Source organism: Bufo gargarizans, chromosome 2, assembly GCF_014858855.1.
Source record: "Bufo gargarizans isolate SCDJY-AF-19 chromosome 2, ASM1485885v1, whole genome shotgun sequence".
Taxonomy (NCBI): Eukaryota; Metazoa; Chordata; class Amphibia; order Anura; family Bufonidae; genus Bufo; species Bufo gargarizans.
Genome location: NC_058081.1, coordinates 583,856,516 through 583,875,867, shown reverse-complemented (window position 1 = coordinate 583,875,867; position 19,352 = coordinate 583,856,516). Strand labels below are relative to the sequence as shown.

General features: G+C 42.6%; 1 protein-coding gene across 3 annotated transcripts; it reads right to left on the bottom strand.

Moving 5' to 3' along the window:
* Window positions 1–1,697: 1,697 nt before the first annotated feature.
* PERM1 (PPARGC1 and ESRR induced regulator, muscle 1) lies at window positions 1,698–18,991 on the bottom strand. 3 transcript variants are annotated; one of them, XM_044281804.1, is made up of 5 exons: window positions 18,798–18,991; window positions 10,008–10,268; window positions 4,617–5,030; window positions 4,425–4,541; window positions 1,698–2,289 (listed from the first exon to the last, which is right to left on the bottom strand). In XM_044281804.1, the coding sequence occupies exons 3-5, from the start codon at window positions 4,999–5,001 to the stop codon at window positions 2,186–2,188; spliced, it is 606 nt and encodes a 201-aa protein (XP_044137739.1). In that variant the 5' UTR covers window positions 5,002–5,030; window positions 10,008–10,268; window positions 18,798–18,991; the 3' UTR covers window positions 1,698–2,185. The 3 variants fall into 3 exon arrangements, with proteins under 3 accessions (XP_044137739.1, XP_044137738.1, XP_044137740.1); XM_044281803.1 differs by lacking the exon at window positions 10,008–10,268 and having other exon boundaries at window positions 18,798–18,990; XM_044281805.1 differs by lacking the exons at window positions 4,425–4,541; window positions 10,008–10,268.
* Window positions 18,992–19,352: the final 361 nt, after the last annotated feature.

The window sequence follows — 19,352 nt, the reverse complement described above, 5'->3', positions numbered from 1 at the left end:
TGAAATTGTATTAGCAACTCGGCGAGTGCCGCATTTTTCTCTCTCACTGCACGTATTTGTACCTGTTGTCCTGGCATGCTGTGCACCACGGAAGATGTTGCTGAATGGTCGGAGTCTCACCGTCTATTGGGGTCTTTCTTTGCCTGCCAGTAGTGCCGCCGTATTCTACTGTGCTCTTTGGTCATCTTTTGCATATTTTGCACTATGTTAGAAATGCCTATTCCTGTCTGCAGAACGGACACGAATAGGACATGTATTTTTTTAGCGGATGCGGACAGCACCCATTGAAATGAATGGGTCCGTATCTGATCCACAAAAGATGCAGACCGAAAATATGGTCGTGTGAATGGACCCTTATTCACAAAGTCAGTGTTTAGTCAGCAATTCCAATCCAAAACCAGGAGAGGCTACACAGAGATCACGTATAATGGAAAGATTTGCACCTGTTCTGTGGTTTTGAACCACACCTGGTTTTGGATCACAATTAGAGGTGAGCCAAGCGAGCTGCGGATGCTTAATCCGCAGTCGCTTTGTTCAAAACTTCTAAATAATGCTGTACAGAGACCCGTCTTCGTACAGTATTAGAATGTATGGGCTCTGATGAGCCGAAGCTAGTAATTCACAAAGTCGCACGTAACTTCTAGGGATGAGCGAACTTCATATTTTGAAGTTCAGGTTGGGGTATATGCTGAATTGAGTTATGGATTCCGTTACCACGGACCATAACGCAATTCAATGACGGAATGCCTTTAGAGGCATTCTGTTATTCATTCTGTTCTAATAGAAGTCTATGGCCTGCATAACGGATCCGTCTGGTTTTCGTTATGCTGGAGTCCTCTTCTGCATAAAGAAAATGGGACGGATCCGTTATGCTGGCCATAGACTTCTATTATGACGGAATGAAAAGACATTCAGTCATAGAATTGCGTTATGGTCCGTGGTAACGGAATCCATAATGTAGTTCAGAATATACCCGAACACGAATTTCAAAATATGAAGTTTGCTCATCCCTTCGGTAGTTAATTTTTAAAGTGGAAAACCACTCTAAAACTTGAAGCCGAACTCTGCTTCGGTTCTGACTAGTACCTTAGAACCAAAGCCCATACATTCTATTACTGTACGGAGGTAATTCTCCGTACAGTATTATTCCAAAGTTTTGAACGAAGCAACTTCACAAGTCACAATCGCCGATCAAACACTGTGTGAATAAGGCCTCATGCACATGACCGTATGTCTTTTGCAATCTGCAAAACCCAGATAACAGCCATGGACATACTGACATTTTCTTTCCACCTTCAAGATTAATGTCCTATCCTTGTCGGCAAAATTGACAAGTATAGGACATGTTCTATATTTTTGCAGGACTACGGCGCGAACATGCGGATGCCAACAGCACACAGATGATATCCGTGTGCTGTCTGCATTTTTTGGCGCCCAATTGAAATCCAAAAAAATGTGGATCGGATGCGGACCAAACATACGGTGGTGTGCATGAAGCTTAAGAATGAACTTTTCATTCCTAGGTTCATTCATGGGAATCTACTTTCTTGAAAATGTTTGCAGACATCTGTCTCGTCTTCAAAAAACTCCTTCACCATAGGCTGCATATTTACTTTGATTTATGACTCCAGGTAAAAACACATGGACAGACCAAGTTGTAGGATGCGCGGAGACACAATGTAATGTCTGGTCAGGTACTGCGGGGGTAAACTAGACACAATTTATTATGTATCACAGCAACACTGCAGGCAGAAGAATCCCAGCACAAAGCTCCCTTGTGTTTCCACTGATCTCCCACTGCGACTTCAGGTGACAGCCTCTAGATCTGAGAACCCTCAAACTAGTCTATAAAATGCTGACCGTGTCAGGCTGAAGAACATGACCAGGCCCGTTCCCTCAGAAGTCTATAATATAACGTACTTCTTCCAGAAAACATACTTGATGACCTTCTGAATGTGTCCACCACTAACCTACTCATGTTTCTTCAAACTCTTGTCTAAGGTGCTGTGAAATAATTTATACGCATCTTGGATAAATTCAATACTGAAGCAGTGAGTCTCAAATTGGCTTCACTTGCAGGGAATGAGTAGATGTGAGCTACAGGCAGATGGCCATCATGCAGTCTGGAGACCTTTCCATCCATACTGTTGCTCCTTGGACTTGTAGATCAGATTTATTGGGAAGATTAGGTTTCGTCTCCAGAGTCTGGTGGAGATTCTTGCCAGGTTCTTTTCCTTCGCCTCCGTAAATACTGAATGGCGGAGACGGCACCAATGTTTGCCAGTAGAGCTGTAAAATCAGAAGGGTAAGGGGTAAGTTCATAGAAAACGGAGTACGGTAGATCCACAAATTCAGGAGTCTCACACATTACGTCACTAACTGCCCTCATGTGATGAAACATAATTCGTTATAGAAGATAAAAATACTAAGTTTTCTGATGTAACAGAAGTAAACTGATACGTTTTAATTGGCATTGGTTCAATTCAATAAAAAGTAATTAATTCTGTTGGTGTATCAAACATGTACTCACATTCTAGTGTGATCTCAGCCTAAGGCCTTATTCAGACAGATGTAAATATGGATTAGAAATTGTGCATATACTGACAACAAATAGTATAATTTCTGGTATCCATATTTCACACTCACATGATTCATTTCAGAATGTATTATGTAGTAATTTTGAAAATATGTGAGCCATATGAATTTCCTTTCCATTTTAGCCAATATTTTACAGGTCTTAGTGAATAAAAATATGTTGCTCTGAATGCCCGCCCTTGGACGCCATTTTTTTAAATTGTATAATTGGGCCTAAATGTCTGTGATTGCCTTCTTAATATATAGTTCTAGTGGTCTGAGCTCCTAATGTCTAACGTAAAACATTCTGGCAGCTCACTGCATAGTGTGCTGTCCGCATCATTTACAGCCCTGTTGAAATGAATGGGTCCACATCCAATTAGGAAAAAATGGGAATAGGATGCGGACTAAAAATACGATCGTGTTAATGTGGCCTAACAGACAGATTTTAGATGTGAAAAAATGCTGTCAGATACAAATCATATAATGGCCAGAAATTTTATTTCTCATATACACTCACATGGCAGATTATTCAGAAAAACTACCAGCAATGACAGTTATACTTTAAGTTCAGATCTATCTCTTAGAAATTCCTATGTGTTTTTACACCAAGCTCTATAAAACTTTTATGTAGAACAGTAAATTTCAATTCCAAAATTCTTTCAAAAATGTTTCTATCAATTCCATACAATGTTCCTGTAATGTTAGTGCTGTACATAATGTCAAGATAATAATTCTGTTACTTGAAAGCAGAGGATTAAGCCATGGGTATAGCCCCTGATTCTACAGAGAGTTAGACCAGCACCTCCAAACCATGCATAAAAAGGGAAATACAGGTGCACACTACCATGGCTGCAACGCAAAAGCAAACAAGGACTACAAGTAGCAGCACACTGCTTTATGCACAAAGACTCATGCAAACATTGAAAACATGAACAAATGTACGCTGCATTACTGCTATACTTACTATGTGAAAATTAAAAGTTATTTGCACATATATTTGATCAAGAATATGTAGGGCCCATCTACCAGCAACAAGCTTCTAACAGACGGGACCTATACTAAAAGACTTGCCTCTCATGGGCTTTTGGCGTACAACATCCATTGCAATGTAGAATATAGGCAGCTTAGAATTTTTATATAGTAAGTATAGCAGTAAAGCCGGGTTCACATTACTGTTTATTTTTCCATTCTTCTGAGCTGTCAGAAGAACAGAAAAAAAAAACGGATACTGTATTTTTTGAACCCATTATGCTCAGTTATGCATATTTGGCATAAGTTTTAGCCATTTCCGTTTGAGATCCATTATTTTAGACAAAATGCATGAAGGACTTTTTTTTTTATCCCATCTACAATAACGAATCTCATATGGAAATGGTTAAAACGGATTCCAAATATGTATAACTGATCATATTGGATGCAAAAAATACAGTATCCTTTTTTTTGTTTATTCTGTTCTTCTGACGGATCAGAAGAACGGAAAAATAAATGGTGTCGTGAACCCGGCCTAATGCATTTTACATTTATTTATTTATGTTTGCATGCGTCTTTGTGCATAAAGCAACGTGCTGCTATTTGTAGTCCTTATAGGCCCTGATTACTCAAGACCGGCATCTGCTAAACCAGTCTTAATGGAGCCTGCGCTGCCAGAGGAGCCATGTAGTTGACGAGGAGGCGCAAATTACATGGCTCCTCTGGCAGTCCACAAGCCAGAATGTAATCTACGGCAGCTCAGAGCTGCTGTAGATTTCAGTAATTATTTGCGGCAGAATAGTTTTCTGAAGAAATATAAAGTATTTTACACTGGTATGCATTAACTTCTCAAAAGTAGGTGGGAAGATCGGACACACCTGTTTTCCATCCATCTGAAGATTGCAAGTCTGAAGATTTCACAGCCCAAGATGCAAAGGCAAGGAATACTAAGCAAGCGTCACTTCTGCTGGGGGACAAATGTGGCACAATAGAGCCTGCAAACAAACATTAAAGCAAAGCGTCATCATATCCTGCAGTTGTTATTATAGTTATGTTATTTTAGTCATTACCTGATATTTTGGATGGCCTGTGATGATCTTGAGGAATGAGACTCCCATCCGGGCCTCTCATGTGATGTGCTCTCCTCACTTTGAATCCCTTTAGTCCTTCAGGAACAAAGGACTGGCTAATGTCTGCAGCACTTGTCATGTGGGAAGATGGGATACTGAATGAAATTCCCTCCCTGTCATCATTTTGAGGCCCATCAGCAAAGAAAAACTCACAGGCTTCAGGCCAAGTAGCATCCACTGAGGACGTGGAAGCCAAGGCCAAATCTGTACCTGATGCTTGACTTGTGTTGTCACCTTTGCATTTCACTACATTTTCCTCCTCATCCTCAAGAAAGAAATAGTCGTACATCTCTGGGGTATACACAATGTCATCTTTGCTTGCCATGATTGATTCTGTCTCAAGAGATACAGTGTCTGAAATATCATCAAAGAAAAAGTCATACATTTCAGGTAAAGTCAGGACTGTCTTCCTAGAGTATACTGAGGATGGCTGAGTTAGCATCGGATTTCTCCAAGCTCTTGTGGTTGTATTAACAAGCACAGGGCTGTGGATGGTGGTCGTATAATCTACAGGTTTAGATATATTTGATGTAGCCTTCACTTCTAGGCCATCTGACTGGGAGACACATGAATGTAATTCTTCGATAGTTGAAGTTGGGACATTTTGCTCCACGGCTGAGGAATTTAGACTGGCTTCTATTGCCACCTCACAACTATTGTCCTGAGCATCGTTTTCCATGCTGTAGTAGACAAGTCCATCATGCTTGGAGGAAGGAGGTTCCTCAAGACTTGTTGGACCATCAGGCATCTCATGTTCTTCATTGACACAATTATCTTTACTGAGGAGCCCTGACAAAGTAGCCTCCTGTCTTAAGTACCACATTTCACCTGTTGTGTCATCTCTACTTCTATTTACATCAGGAATTTTGTCATCTTGTAGACAGCCATTTACCGAGGAGCAACTCTCAAACTTATGTGCACAATCCAGTGAATTATTAAGGTCATCCAAGTTGGCGCTGGGTCTTGGATTAACGTCAGGCTGTACAGACACTGTAGGTCCTGCACTGCGGTGCCACAATTCCACCTCTGTATTAGTACTTCGTTCCATTGTGGTTTTACCCATATGCATCTGGGGGTCTTCTTTATATTGAGCATTTTGGTCAAGGTTCAGCGTTCTCATGTATTCAACTATACTTTTTTTTCTGAATGGATCTTTGAATTTTCGTTCCATGGGTTGCTTACGTCATGGTCTACTGACTTTCGAAGTGGAATGTCTATACTGTGCTCTGATTCCTTATTTTGCAGCATATACTCCTTTTGGCAAAGAAATCTGGTGACTGATCCTAACTCTTCTTCATCTTCGCTACCTGACAGTACGTCTTCATCTGGGTGTAGCCACCTGTTGCTTTTTTGTACGGACTGAGACAGAACTGGCTGGGAGATCTGTAGAGCTGGTTGTTCCTCTTGTGGCGGTGGGCACAAGCTGATGCGAATGAACTTGGGCTTGTTGGACAGTGTGCGGTTAGTAGTATCTTCTTGTTCGGTGTCGCTCAAACAGATTTCCTCCGCTGTGGCCAGGGACACTTGCATTAAGCCACATTCCTCAGCCGTAGAGTAAAATTCCTCCCAGTCACGGTCATTGATCTGTATACTATATTCAAAGTTATCCATAGCTGTAAATGGGAAAATACACAGCGTCCATGTTAGCAAAGAACCAAAGTTATTGTAAATTAAATGAAAATCAATTAACTTGATGAAAAAAAAAAACACTCTATGGTGGGAACATGCATTGCATTGGTTCAGCACCCACCAAAATGATCTAATGCATTCCAAAAATCTGTCTGTATGTCAGTCTTTTCATGAATTAGTTGTCTCAGGAGCTACGCTGATCTCAATGGGATTTATGTTATAGCAAATATTGGGCTCACTTAGCCGCTGTACACACACACACACCAATATTCAGATGTTAATTAATTGGGTTTGTCATAGTAATGGTAGTGATGTAATGAATGCAGATCACATTTGTTTAATTCTGGTTTTTGTGTGTTTTTTTTTTTTTTTTTTTTTACAAATTCTGCCAAAAGAAATAGTTCCAAAAGAAGAGAACAATCCTTTTAGTTCTACTTCCCCTCCCTTTAGGCGCCAGTCTTGGCATAAAGAGTCTTTTTCTGTTGATCATTGTCATAAAAGCATAGTTACATCTACTACACTGCACAATAAAACATGCAAATGTCCCAGGAGGATGAAAACTTAAAGATTTCTTACGTATGCATCAACAAAACCGCTCCTTTTACAAGAAAGGGCAATCTGAGGACAACATCTGGAAAATACAATCCCCTGGTATTGTTCTACACAGGACCAACACCAACAACCAGAAAACCCAGGTGGGTGTAAAGCAGCACATGACACTGATTATCTGGGCACTGGTTGCAGTATATTCTGAAAGCTGTAGTATTTATATATTTTATTTATCGAGACGCTGAATGGTACTGTTTATCCGGGCACTGTATGATCCTATTTATCTAGACAGTGTCTGATAGTAGTTATCTAGGTGCCATATGACACCATTTATCTGGACACAGTTGGTGCTATTTATCTGGACACTGTTTAACATATTTTTTTGCATGCTGTGTGTACTATTTATCTGGACATTATATTAAACTATGCATTTGAATACGGTATGTCACTATGGGCCTGGGTGCAGTTTGATGCTATTTATCTGGGAACTAAGGGGCACATTTATCATAACTATTGTTTTTCTGATGTGAAAAAGTCACAAACTGCACGTGTGCAATTTTTTCAACACAACACTGGTGTTTCTCTGCTATCTTCGCCACATTCCCGAAAAAGGGGCATGGTGATGTCAGGGATGGGCTAAGGTCAGCAGCCCCGCCACATTTATAATCTTTTACATCAGTTCTCTGACATAAAAGAACACTGAAATCTGTGAGTGCACAGACTGTCAGATACTGCCCCTAATTTATGATGAGGCGTACACTGCCACGCTACTAGAAATCTGCCCCTATACAGGTCCTTCTAAAAAAAATTGCATATTGTGATAAAGTTCATTATTTTCTGTAATGTACTGATAAACATTAGACTTTTTTATATTTTAGATTCATTACACACAACTGAAGTAGTTCAAGCCTTTTATTGTTTTAATATTGATGATTTTGGCATACAGCTCATGAAAACCCAAATTTCCTATCTAAAAAAATTTGCATATTTCATCCGACCAATAAAAGAAAAGTGTTTTTAATACAAAAAAAGTCAACCTTCAAATAATTATGTTCAGTTATGCACTCAATACTTGGTCGGGAATCCTTTTGCAGAAATGACTGCTTCAATGCGGCGTGGCATGGAGGCAATTAGCCTGTGGCACTGCTGAGGTGTTATGGAGGCCCAGGATGCTTCGATAGCGGCCTTAAGCTCATCCAGAGTGTTGGGTCTTGCGTCTCTCAACTTTCTCTTCCCAATATCCCACAGATTCTCTATGGGGTTCAGGTCAGGAGAGTTGGCAGGCCAATTGAGCCCAGTAATACCATGGTCAGTAAACCATTTACCAGTGGTTTTGGCACTGTGAGCAGGTGCCAGGTTGTGCTGAAAAATGAAATCTTCATCTCCATAAAGCTTTTCAGCAGATGGAAGCATGACGTGCTCCAAAATCTCCTGATAGCTAGCTGCATTGACCCTGCCCTTGATAAAACACAGTGGACCAACACCAGCAGCTGACATGGCACCCCAGACCATCACTGACTGTGGGTACTTGACTCTCCCCAGTCTTCCTCCAGACTCTGGCACATTGATTTCCGAATGACAGTCCAGTGCTGCTTCTCTGTAGCCCAGGTCAGGCGCTTCTGCCGCTGTTTCTGGTTCAAAAGTGGCTTGACCTGGGGAATGACGCTGTTTCTGGTTCAAAAGTGGCTTGACCTGGGGAATGCGGCACCTGTAGCCCATTTCCTGCACACGCCTGTACACGGTGGCTCTGGATGTTTCTACTCCAGACTCAGTCCACTGCTTCCGCAGCTCCCCCAAGGTCCGGAATCGGTCCTTCTCCACAATCTTCCTCAGGGTCCGGTCACCTCTTCTCGTTGTGCAGCGTTTTCTGCCACACTTTTTCCTTCCCACAGACTTCCCACTGAGGTGCCTTGATACAGCACTCTGGGAACAGCCTATTCGTTCAGAAATTTCTTTCTGTGTCTTACCCTCTTGCTTGACGGTGTCAATGATGGCCTTCTGGACAGCAGTCAGGTCGGCAGTCTTACCCATGATTGCGGTTTTGAGTAATGAACCAGGCTGGGAGTTTTTAAAAGCCTCAGGAATCTTTTGCAGGTGTTTAGAGTGAATTAGTTGATTCAGATGATTAGGTTAATAGCTCGTTTAGAGAACCTTTTCATGATATGCTAATTTTTTTAGATAGGAATTTGGGGTTTTCATGAGCTGTATGCCAAAATCATCAATATTAAAACAATAAAAGGCTTGAACTACTTCAGTTGGTGTGTAATGAATCTAAAATATATGAAAGTCTAATGTTTATCAGTACATTACAGAAAATAATGAACTTTATCACAATATGCACATTTTTTTAGAAGGACCTGTATATCATTATTTATCTGGTTGCTACAATGACTTCCAAAAGTTTTCGTATTCGTAATGTTTTTCCTTTTTTGCTGTATTACAACCTAGAATAAAAATAGCATTTGATTTCCATAATAGGCCGACCACTTTCAAAGTACAAGATTTAAAAAAAAGAGAGCTTTAATGTGCATAAGTATTCACTCCCTGAAATTCAATACTTTGTGGAGCCACCTTTTGCTGATGTTACAGATGCAGATCTCCTCGGGTATGTCTATATAAGATTAGCACATCTACATTCTGGGATTGTTCCCCATTCTTCCAGGCAAAACTGCTCCAGCTACTTCATGTTAGATGGGTTGTGTAGGTGTACAGCAATCTGCAAGTCACGTCACAATGTTCCAGATTCTCCACTGGATTGAGGTCTGGTCTTACATGCTTCCCCTTGAACTACTGTCCTGCTGAAAAGGGAACCTCTATCTCAGTCTGAAATCTCTGATAGACTGAACAGATTTTCTTCAAGAATGGTCCTGTATTTACTGCCTTCTATCTTTTCTTCAATCCTGACTAGTTTTCCAGTGCCAGCTAATGAAAAGAATCCCAACAGCATGATGCTGCCACCACCATTCTTCACTGTGGGAATGGTGCTCTTAGGGTTATGGGCAGGGTCGTCTTTAATATTGATTGGACCCTGAGCAAGAATTTACTTGGCCCCCTGGATTCCAACTTCCCACACCCTAGCATGCAATCACGCCCTCCACCACAACACACACACACACACAAAAAAAAACAAGTAATATATATAATATAGCTTACAGTGAATTACTGTAAATACTTCCAGTTCTGAAGACTCCAGCGGCTCAGGATCAGTGCTCTGGGCATCTGGGCTCAGGGTTGGAAGTGGGCACTGCTCTGCAGTTCAGGAAGGAGACCGGGGCTCGGTTCACCCTAGCGTTGCAGTGCCTCCGCGTGACGTCACGTCAAGTGGTGTACGCAAAGGGCAGGGGAGGTCGGGAGGAGGAGCAAGCAAGTACCGTATTTTTCGCCCTATAAGACGCACTGGCCCATAGGCCGCACCTAGGTTTTAGAGGAGGACAATAAGAAAAAAAATATTTTCCATTACACCTCAGGTCAGACCACCAATGAGACCCCCAATGTTAATCAGACCTCAGCTGACAGCCCCAATTAGCCCCCAATGTTAATAAGACCCTCAATCAGACGTCATATCAGCCCCCTAATGCCATATATCAGCCCCCAATGCCATATATCAGCCCCCCCAGCCTCCTGTATCAGCCCCCCAGCCTCATGTATCAGCCCCCCAGCCTCATGTATCAGCCCCCCAGCCTCATGTATCCGCCCCCAGCCTCATGTATCAGCCCCCAAGCCTCATGTATCAGCCCCCAGCCTCATGTATCAGTCCCCCAGCCTCATGTATCAGCCCCCAGCCTCATATCAGCCCCCCAGCCTCATGTATCAGCCCCCAGCCTCATGTATCAGCCTCCCAGCCTCATGTCTCAGCCCCCCAGCCTCATGTATCAGTCCCCAAGCCTCATGTATCAGCCCCCAGCCTCATGTATCAGCCCCCCCAGCCTCAAGTATCAGCCCCCCCAGCCTCAAGTATCAGCCCCCCAGCCTCATGTATTAGCCCTCCAGCCTCATGTATTAGCCCCCCAGCCTAATGTATCAGCCCCCCAGCCTCATGTATCAGCCCCCCAGACGCCGCCGCTCCTCGCCACCAGCACTCTCCCTCTTCTTCCTGGTCTTCGGCTGTCGGCTGTGAAGGCTGCGCACATTGTGAGGTCATGCTGTGCATAGCCGAGGACCAGGAAGCGGTGAGTACAGAGCTTTCACCGCTTCCCGGTACTCCGGTACTAATCAGCTCTTCCATAATGGAAGCGCTGATTAGTATTCACCCTATAAGACGCAGGGACGTTTCCCCCCCACTTTTTGGGGGAGAAAATGCGTCTTATGGGAGGAAAAATAATTTGTGGGCAGTGGCCAGTGGGGCTCAAGAGGCAGCTGCCTTGGGCCCACCAGGAGCAACTCGGCCTTGGGCAGCTGCCCCTTTTGCCCGCGTTAAGATGGCCCTGGTTATGGGAAGTGTTGGGTTTGTGCCACACATAGCCTTTCATCTAATGGTCAAAAAGTTCACTTTTAGTTTCATATGACCAGAGAACCTTCTTCCATGTGTTTGAGAAGTCTGCCACATGTGTTTTCCTTTAAGCAATTGCTTTTTTTTCTGCCCACTCTTCCATAGAGCCCCACTCTTTGGAGTATATAGCTTATAGTGGTCCTATGTTTAGGTACTTCCATCTCAGCTATGGTTATTTGCAGTGTTATCTTCAGTGTCTTTGTTAAATCTCTGATTAAACTTGACCAGTGGCATATCTTCAATGGAGGCAGACCATGCAACTCCTAGCGGGCCGAGGGGAGGGGCACAGGAGCTGAACTCCATCTTCTGCTCCTGACAAAAAAACACTATTTTCATGCAGCCGCCACTAGTGGGAGCTCAGTGCAAAGTGATTACTTCAGCTTCCAGTAAATGATAACTGTAAACATTTCTATGCACTGAGCTACCCCTAGTGGTGGCTGCAGGAAGACAGCTTTGTAACAGAAGGGAAGCAGACTTATCAATGTATTTCTGCTAGCTGTCTGGTGTAAATACATTGCGAAATATGGTGAGGCACCTACACTATTCCACTTTTTCCAACAAAGAAGTCGAAAAAGGGTGTGAGTGGAGGGTGACTTCTTTTTATTACAATTTTTCAAAAGGAAAATTTGTTACTTTCTTAGAAATCTAGGGCTTTGCACTTTGTGTTTCCTGGGAGTGATTGTCACTAGGGATGAGCGAATCGACTTCGGATGAAACATCAGAAGTTGATTCGCATAAAACTACGTTCTAATACTGTATGGAGCAGGAGCTCCGTACAGTATTAGAATGTATTGGCTCCGATGAGCTGAAGTTATTGCTTCGTGAAATCTCGTGAGAATTCACGCAATAACTTCATAAATGTATTTGTACTGTAAAAAAACATTTCCCAAACTCGGGTTCGGTTCCAAGGTACCACTTGGTACATTTTGGAGTGTGGAGGAGAGGTGAAGGGACAAATTGGCTATTTTGATTTTTTTTTTCCATTACAGCTTCTGCGTATGGGATAAATATGTTTATATTTTAACAGTACGGGCAGTTTGGGAAGAAGTGACGCAAATTATTTTTATTATGGGAAAAGGGGGCAAATACAATTTTATATATTTTTCTACTTTTTATTTTTTTTTACACATATTTTAAGTCCTCTTAGGGGACTTGAGCATACGATCCTTAGATGTCTTGTCCAATAGATGGCAATGAATTATCATTGCAACCTATGGGACATTCAATACGTTCCTTCTGAGCCCTGCCACAGGCAGGAGTCCATAGGAACTATTGCTGTGGTTGCCTCGGATCCTTCAGAGGGGCTTAGGCTACCAATAGGAAGAACGGCTCGACCAATAACCACGTGGGGAGCCTTTCTGGCCACAGGAGCTCAGCGTTCTCAGGGAAAGATGTCTTAGATGCTGTGGTCACATATGACCATGTCATTAGCCCTGGGTGTCAGCTGTTTAAAACAACATAAACCAGCCGGCTATGACGCCTGCTGCGCTCTGGAGTGGGTGCCATTTTTAAACAGACTTGTCCTCAAGGGGTTAATGCCCGGTCTGTAAGTTTTGGTGGGCTGCCTTCTCCTGTCAGATTTGTAGTTGTGCCATATTGTTTTCATTTTGTTATCATGGGTTTAGTGGTGCTTTGTGGGGTGTGAGAAGTTTGAGATTTTTTTTATCAAAATTGTATGCATGTATTATGTTACAAAGTTTGGTACAAATAACATTGTGCTAAAAATGTTGCCATTTAAAAAAAAAATTATGTGTGAAAAGTTTTGCAGATGAGGGTGGGGCAACTGCAGGCCAGCACTTCAACACACCAGAAAACTGGAGTAAATTAGAGATTTTCGTTTTTGGCACATGGGCAGCATGTGCCTGACATGTTTGGAGTCTCATTGGTCTTCATGTTGCTTGTTTAGCAGGCCTTTCAGAAAAGGTGTATTTATGTGAGATCATGTGACACTTGTATTGCACTGAGGGGACTTTATTCAACTAAATATTTGACTCCTGAAGTAAATTTTTTGGACCAGATCTTATTTAGAGGTCCCCAAGGGCACAGGGAGTGAGTACATAGGCAAACACAACTGTTCAGTTTTATGTATTTATTTATGAAATATATTCATGTATTTTTTCGATTCCATTGGGACAATTTTAACTATTTTATCAGGTCCATTACCGTATTTTTCGCCGTATAAGACGCACCGGCGTATAAGACGCACCTAGGTTTTTGGGGAGGAAAATAAGAAAAAATTTTTTTTTAACCAAAAGGTGTGCTGTGGGTTTGGAACTAGGTGGTCTGTGGATGGCACTATTACTGGGGATCTGTGGATGACGGACACTGTTATGGGGGGATCTGTGGATGACGGACACTGTTATGGGGGGATCTGTGGATGACGGACACTGTTATGGGGGGATCTGTGGATGACGGACACTGTTATGGGGGGATCTGTGGATGACGGACACTGTTATGGGGGGATCTGTGGATGAAGGACACTGTTATGGGGGGATCTGTAGATGACGGACACTGTTATGGGGGGGATCTGTAGATGACGGACACTGTTATGGGGGGAACTGTGGATGACGGACACTGTTATGAGGGAACTGTGGATGACGGACACTGTTATGGGGGGAACTGTGGATGACGGACACTGTTATGAGGGAACTGTGGATGACAGACACTGTTATGGGGGGATCTGTGGCTGGCACTGTTACAGGGGGGGGATCTGTGGATGGCACTGTTATACATGTGTCATCCACAGACCCTCCCAGCCCATAACTGTGCCATCCACAGATCCCCCGCCGCTCCAGTATACTAATATAATATGTCTTATTCAGTTAATAGTTATTAAATATGCCTCTTTATTCCTAAAAGTACCTTAAATCCTAAGCGCTTTAGTACAATGCCGGCAGGCCGGGCAGCCGGCGCGGCGCGTCACTCACTGACGTCACTTGCCTGCGCCGCCTGCTTCATTCATAAAGTAGGCGGCGCAGGCACGTGACATCAGGGAGTTACGCTGCCGCCCGCCCGGCCTGCATTGTACGGATGCGCTTAGGATTTAAGGTACCATTAGGCATAAAGGGGCATATCTAGTAACCATTAATTGAATATGACATTTTATTAGTACACCGGAGCGGCGGGGCGGGCCTTTAGTACAGTGACTGCACCGCCCTGCCGCTATTGCCGGCCCCAGCTCCTCCTCCCAGTCCCTCCCCGAGTCCCCGCTCGCTTTACATCGCATCCAGCGATGTAAAACTGACTGCATTCGCCGTATAAGACGCAGGGGCATTTCTCCCCCATTTTGGGGGAAGAAAAAGTGCGTCTTATACGGCGAAAAATACGGTACATAAAATCTGAATTAAAATCTATTTGTAATGCAACAAAACTGAAAAAAATACTAAGGGGGTGAATCATTTTGGAAGACATTGGCAGAGGTGGCACATGACCATCTATCCCTTGAACTTGATGGATTAATGTCTTTTTTCAACCATATAAACTATGTAACTATGTATATGTCACTTATTAAAGAGACTCTATGGACATGACAGGGCACGGTAGCTCGATCAATATAAAACTATTTTTATTATACAGTATTTGCAGTGAAGATTTTCCGGCAATGTGCAGTATTGCTGGTAAGTGTTGTGTGCACTCGAGTGAAGCCCACATGGTCGCAACACCTGTATAACCATACAGCCTTCAGTGGTGTGTCATTTCACATACATTATGTCATGTCTCATATATGAACCTGAGAAGACATCTCCTGTCTAGGCAAGTGCAAGGTCACCTGGAGGTCATTATGAAAAGAACCTAAAGAAGTTTCACACTACAATGGGGACCGGTTGAGATCCGACCACAACCCGTCGAACATGCCTAGAATCAGCCAGACTAAAACCGCTGCACGAAGCTTGGCAAATACCGGATCACCTCCGATCCCCATTATAGTTATTAGATTCGGTTGGCAATCTGGTAGCTTCCGGCAACGCCCGAATGCAGAGAGATCCAGCAGGCTATTCCCTGGCATAACAGCCTGCTGGATCTAAAAGCGCTAGTGTGAAACTAGCCTAAGCCTACCACAATTCAGATACCTATAATGCATTTAAAAATTCTTCATATTTTGTTGCAGCCTGGTGCTAAAATTAAAACAAATTTAAGTTTTCCACATCAATCTGTGCTCAATAACCCTTAATGAGAAAGTGAAAGTTTTAGAAATGTCTGAAAATGTATTAAAAAGATTTTTTTTTTGCATGGACATAAGTATTCAGCCCCTTTAGTATAACACTTGAAATTTAGCTCCGGGGGCCTCCCATTTCTCTTGATCATGTTTCTACACCTTGATTGGATTCCACCTGCGGTAAATTCAGTTGACTGGACATGATTTGGAAAGACTCAGCCCTTTCTATATAAGTTCTCAAAGCTAACAATGCATATCAGTAGAGATGAGCGAATTTCTTGTAAATTCTATTTGGCTGCTTGACCGAACTGTACAAAAATGTTTGCTTCGGGATGAATTACTTCATCATTTTTTTTGTAAGTAGAGGGTGCAATGACAGGGAGCTACGATAGCGCTGCCCCGTAATTGTACCCCTCAGATGTCGTGTTCATACATGATCGCGGCATCTGTGTGTAAAATGAAGAATAAAAAAACATTAATTCAAACTTACCGCCTCCATTTGCTTGCAACGAGCCAGCCGCCGCAATCTTGCTTGAAGATCTCAGCCGAATTTCCGTGGGGCCCGAGATTACGTCATCACGCTGGCCGGTGTGATATGGAATCTTGCGCCGCTAGAGTTTTCGGCCGAGATCTTCAAGCAAGATGGAGGCTGGCGGCCCGTCGCAAGCAAATGCGGTAAGTTTGAATTTTTTTGTTTTTTATGCTATTTCAGGTCGATTCGCTGACATGAAGCACAAGGAAATTCGGCTTCTAGACAAATCGAATTTATCCAGAAATTTGGATCAAATTCCACTTCATGGGATTCGATTAGCTCATCTCTACATATCAGAACAAAAACCAAGCCATGAGGAGGAAATAACTGCCTGTAGAGCTCAGAAACAGGATTGTGTGGAGTCACAGAACTGGAGAAGGGTACAAAAATGTTTGTGGCACTGAAAGTTCCAAAAAGTTCAGTGGTCTCCATAATTCTTAAATGGAAGTCTGGAACAACCATGACTCCTCAAGAGCTACCACCCTACCAAACTAAGTAATCAGGAGAAAAGGGCCTTGATAAGAAAGATGACCAACAAACCAATGGAAGGTCAACCATCACTACTTTTTGGCCACAATTCTAAGCATTATGTCTGGAGAAACCATGCATTGCTTATCACTTGCCCATATCTTTACAGTGAATCATCATGGTGGAAGCATCATGCTGTGGAGGTGTTTTTCAGACCCTGGACAGGGAGACTGGTCAGGGTTGAGGAAAAGCTAAATGGAGTACTGAGATATTGTTAAAGAGTGACTGTACTTACACAATCTAATTTAATAGAGAATGGTGTAACAAGCACATTTCTTAACTACTTCATAAAAAAAAAATCTGCCTGCATTCATCTGAAGAAAGCTGTAAAGTCATGTCCAAAAGGGGTTTCACTTCCCCCTAATTTGCAGTCCACTGTCTGTTGTTAGGCTAGATCCATCTCTACTAACAGAAATGGTTCACAAGAAATAGGGGTGTTTCAGAGCTAGCTGAGCTCTTGCTTCTACGTTGCTTCTGAAGAGCAGATAAGCGCCTGTGTGTCTGTAAGTGTGATCTGCCCATCCTTATCAGCTTTCTGAGCTCCCTAGAAGAAAACAAATATAGTGGGAAGTAAGGGAAGTGAGGTAATTGCATACAGTACTGGCATATTGCACAGAAGGGAGATGCCCCTGCTTGTGAGAGAAATGCATCTAGCTGTGCAAGTGAAATAGGGAATATTATAGCTGAGGAAGACATCAAGGAAGCCCAAAAAAGAAAAGACCTATTGTTTTACAATTATGATTCTACAATAAATTCTATGAAAACTCAGGTATGCTTTAATAGAAACCTAATCCAGAGTGCCCTGGACCTCAGTCTGGGTCAAAGGTTCACCCTCCAACAAGACAGTGACCCTAAGCACACAGCCAAGGAGTGTCTTAGGGACAACTCTGTGAATGTCCTTGAGTGGTACAGCCACAGCCCTGACTTGAACCCAATTGAATGTCTCTGTAGAAAATTTAAAATGGCTGTCCACCGACGGTCCCCATCCAACCTGACAGAGCTTGAGAGGATCTGCAGAGGAGAATGGCAGAAAATCTCCAAATCCAAGTGTGCAAACCTTGTGGCATCATACCCAAGAAGACTGGAGGCTATAATCGCCGCCAAAGGGGCTTCAACTAAGTCCTGAGTAAGGGTCTGAATACTTATGTCAATGCAAGATTTTAGTTTTTCCTTTACAATAAATGATAAAAGATTTCTAACATTCTGTTTTTACTTTCTCATTGTGGGGGATTGAGTGCAGAATGATGGGAAAAAAATAGATTTCTTTAAAATTTTAGCACAAGGCCGCAATGTAACAAAATGTGAAAAAAGTGATGGGATCTGAAGATTCTCCGAATGCACTGTAGGTATTTGATTTGTGGTTTTCTAGGCAGTTACAGCCCTAACCCCAACCAAACCGTCTACGATCTTTTGCTGGGAACATGATTACAGTACATTGTGGATCTGCACTCATGCTCTGCAGTTTGTATTTGATTGCTGTAGACTACAATTACCTCCAATAGCTGACAATTCAGCATGAGTTATTTTGGTGGAGTTGTCACCCTAACGGACATTGTTCATGCAGCTCGATGTTAGTCAATATTAGTTTTCTTAAAAGCAAAGGTAGAAAAAACGCAGTAGAAGAAGCCTGAATGACCTTGGACCATCACCAGGGGCTTCTTACAAGCGTGTATGTCACAACGAATAGACAACGTTTACATGGACATATGTCACTCCTATCAAATATTTACCAGTACATATGAGTACATAAAGGGGAACTCCACCTAACTGCATATTCTGCTGTCATGTAGATATTTCACAAGAGAACAGAATTAAGACTCCGTGGGCTGAGCAGTCAAACGCAAAGAACTTTGTTCTTCTATAGGGTGCAAATTTTTGGCAAAACTTGGGAAGCAGAAGAGATCAAAGCTCATGGACCCCAAATAATATGATGTCTTTGTGCGTAAGATAAATTTAGACTAAGTCCTCCTCTAAGACTGTAATTTTATCACTAAGGTCATATGCCTTAGGCTCAATAACATGAAAGAACATAAGGAGAGATGAAAACTTCTATGAAGTGAGTACATGCGACTGTCCCTGCTAATGGTGCAAGTTTGGGAATGAATACATAGAGATGTCCTACTTCTGTAGGCTCCTGCGATGAAACTTCTCATGTTCCAGCGTCCATGAGTAAATCTAAATACATGTTCTAATATTACATACACACTTCCTGGAGACAAGAACATTACTCCTTCTTACCTTGTAGTTGTCGACCCAAAGAAAGTGCTCCCCCCTGGAGGTGTCTTTAGTAGCCCAGTAGGCTACGAGTGGCCGGACACACAGGGTTACCTGTCATGTCTATTCAGGTGCTGAAAATAGGGCCTAGCTCCTGCCGCGAAGCACGGGACCCAAACATGCCATGAATGCACATCTATAAATAGTGACCATGGACAGTGCTAACACAGGCAACTCACCAGCTACGTGACCGAGCTGTCAAGGGGTGGGCTGTAAATTTAAAGTTCCACTGACAAGCAAAATATGGACTTTTTAATCATCAGACATATTATATATGGAGGGGATACATTTAAAGCGAATGTGTCACCCAAAATTTTATCTGCCCGTTAAAACCAAATTTTTCTAATCTGTTTTTATTTTCTGATTGCAGATTTATTCTATTTCTCAACATGATTATGGGGCGGCCATCTTGCTTGAGATTGACATTCAGAAAGCATTACAAAAACTGCATTTTCTAGGCATGCTGTGTGACCAGTGCAGAGGTCATTGTACAAGGAAAGAATAGATAAGATGTAACAA

Bases quoted from the DNA above. Each gene is read 5' to 3' on its own strand.
- PERM1 (XM_044281804.1), bottom strand. From the start codon at position 5,001: ATGGCAAGCAAAGATGACATTGTGTATACCCCAGAGATGTACGACTAT. The intron at 4,542-4,616 runs GTAATGACTAAA...GTTTGTTTGCAG, and splicing joins CAGGCCATCCAAAATATCAG to GCTCTATTGTGCCACATTTG. The intron at 2,290-4,424 runs GTGTGTCCGATC...CTGATTTTACAG, and splicing joins TTCAGATGGATGGAAAACAG to CTCTACTGGCAAACATTGGT.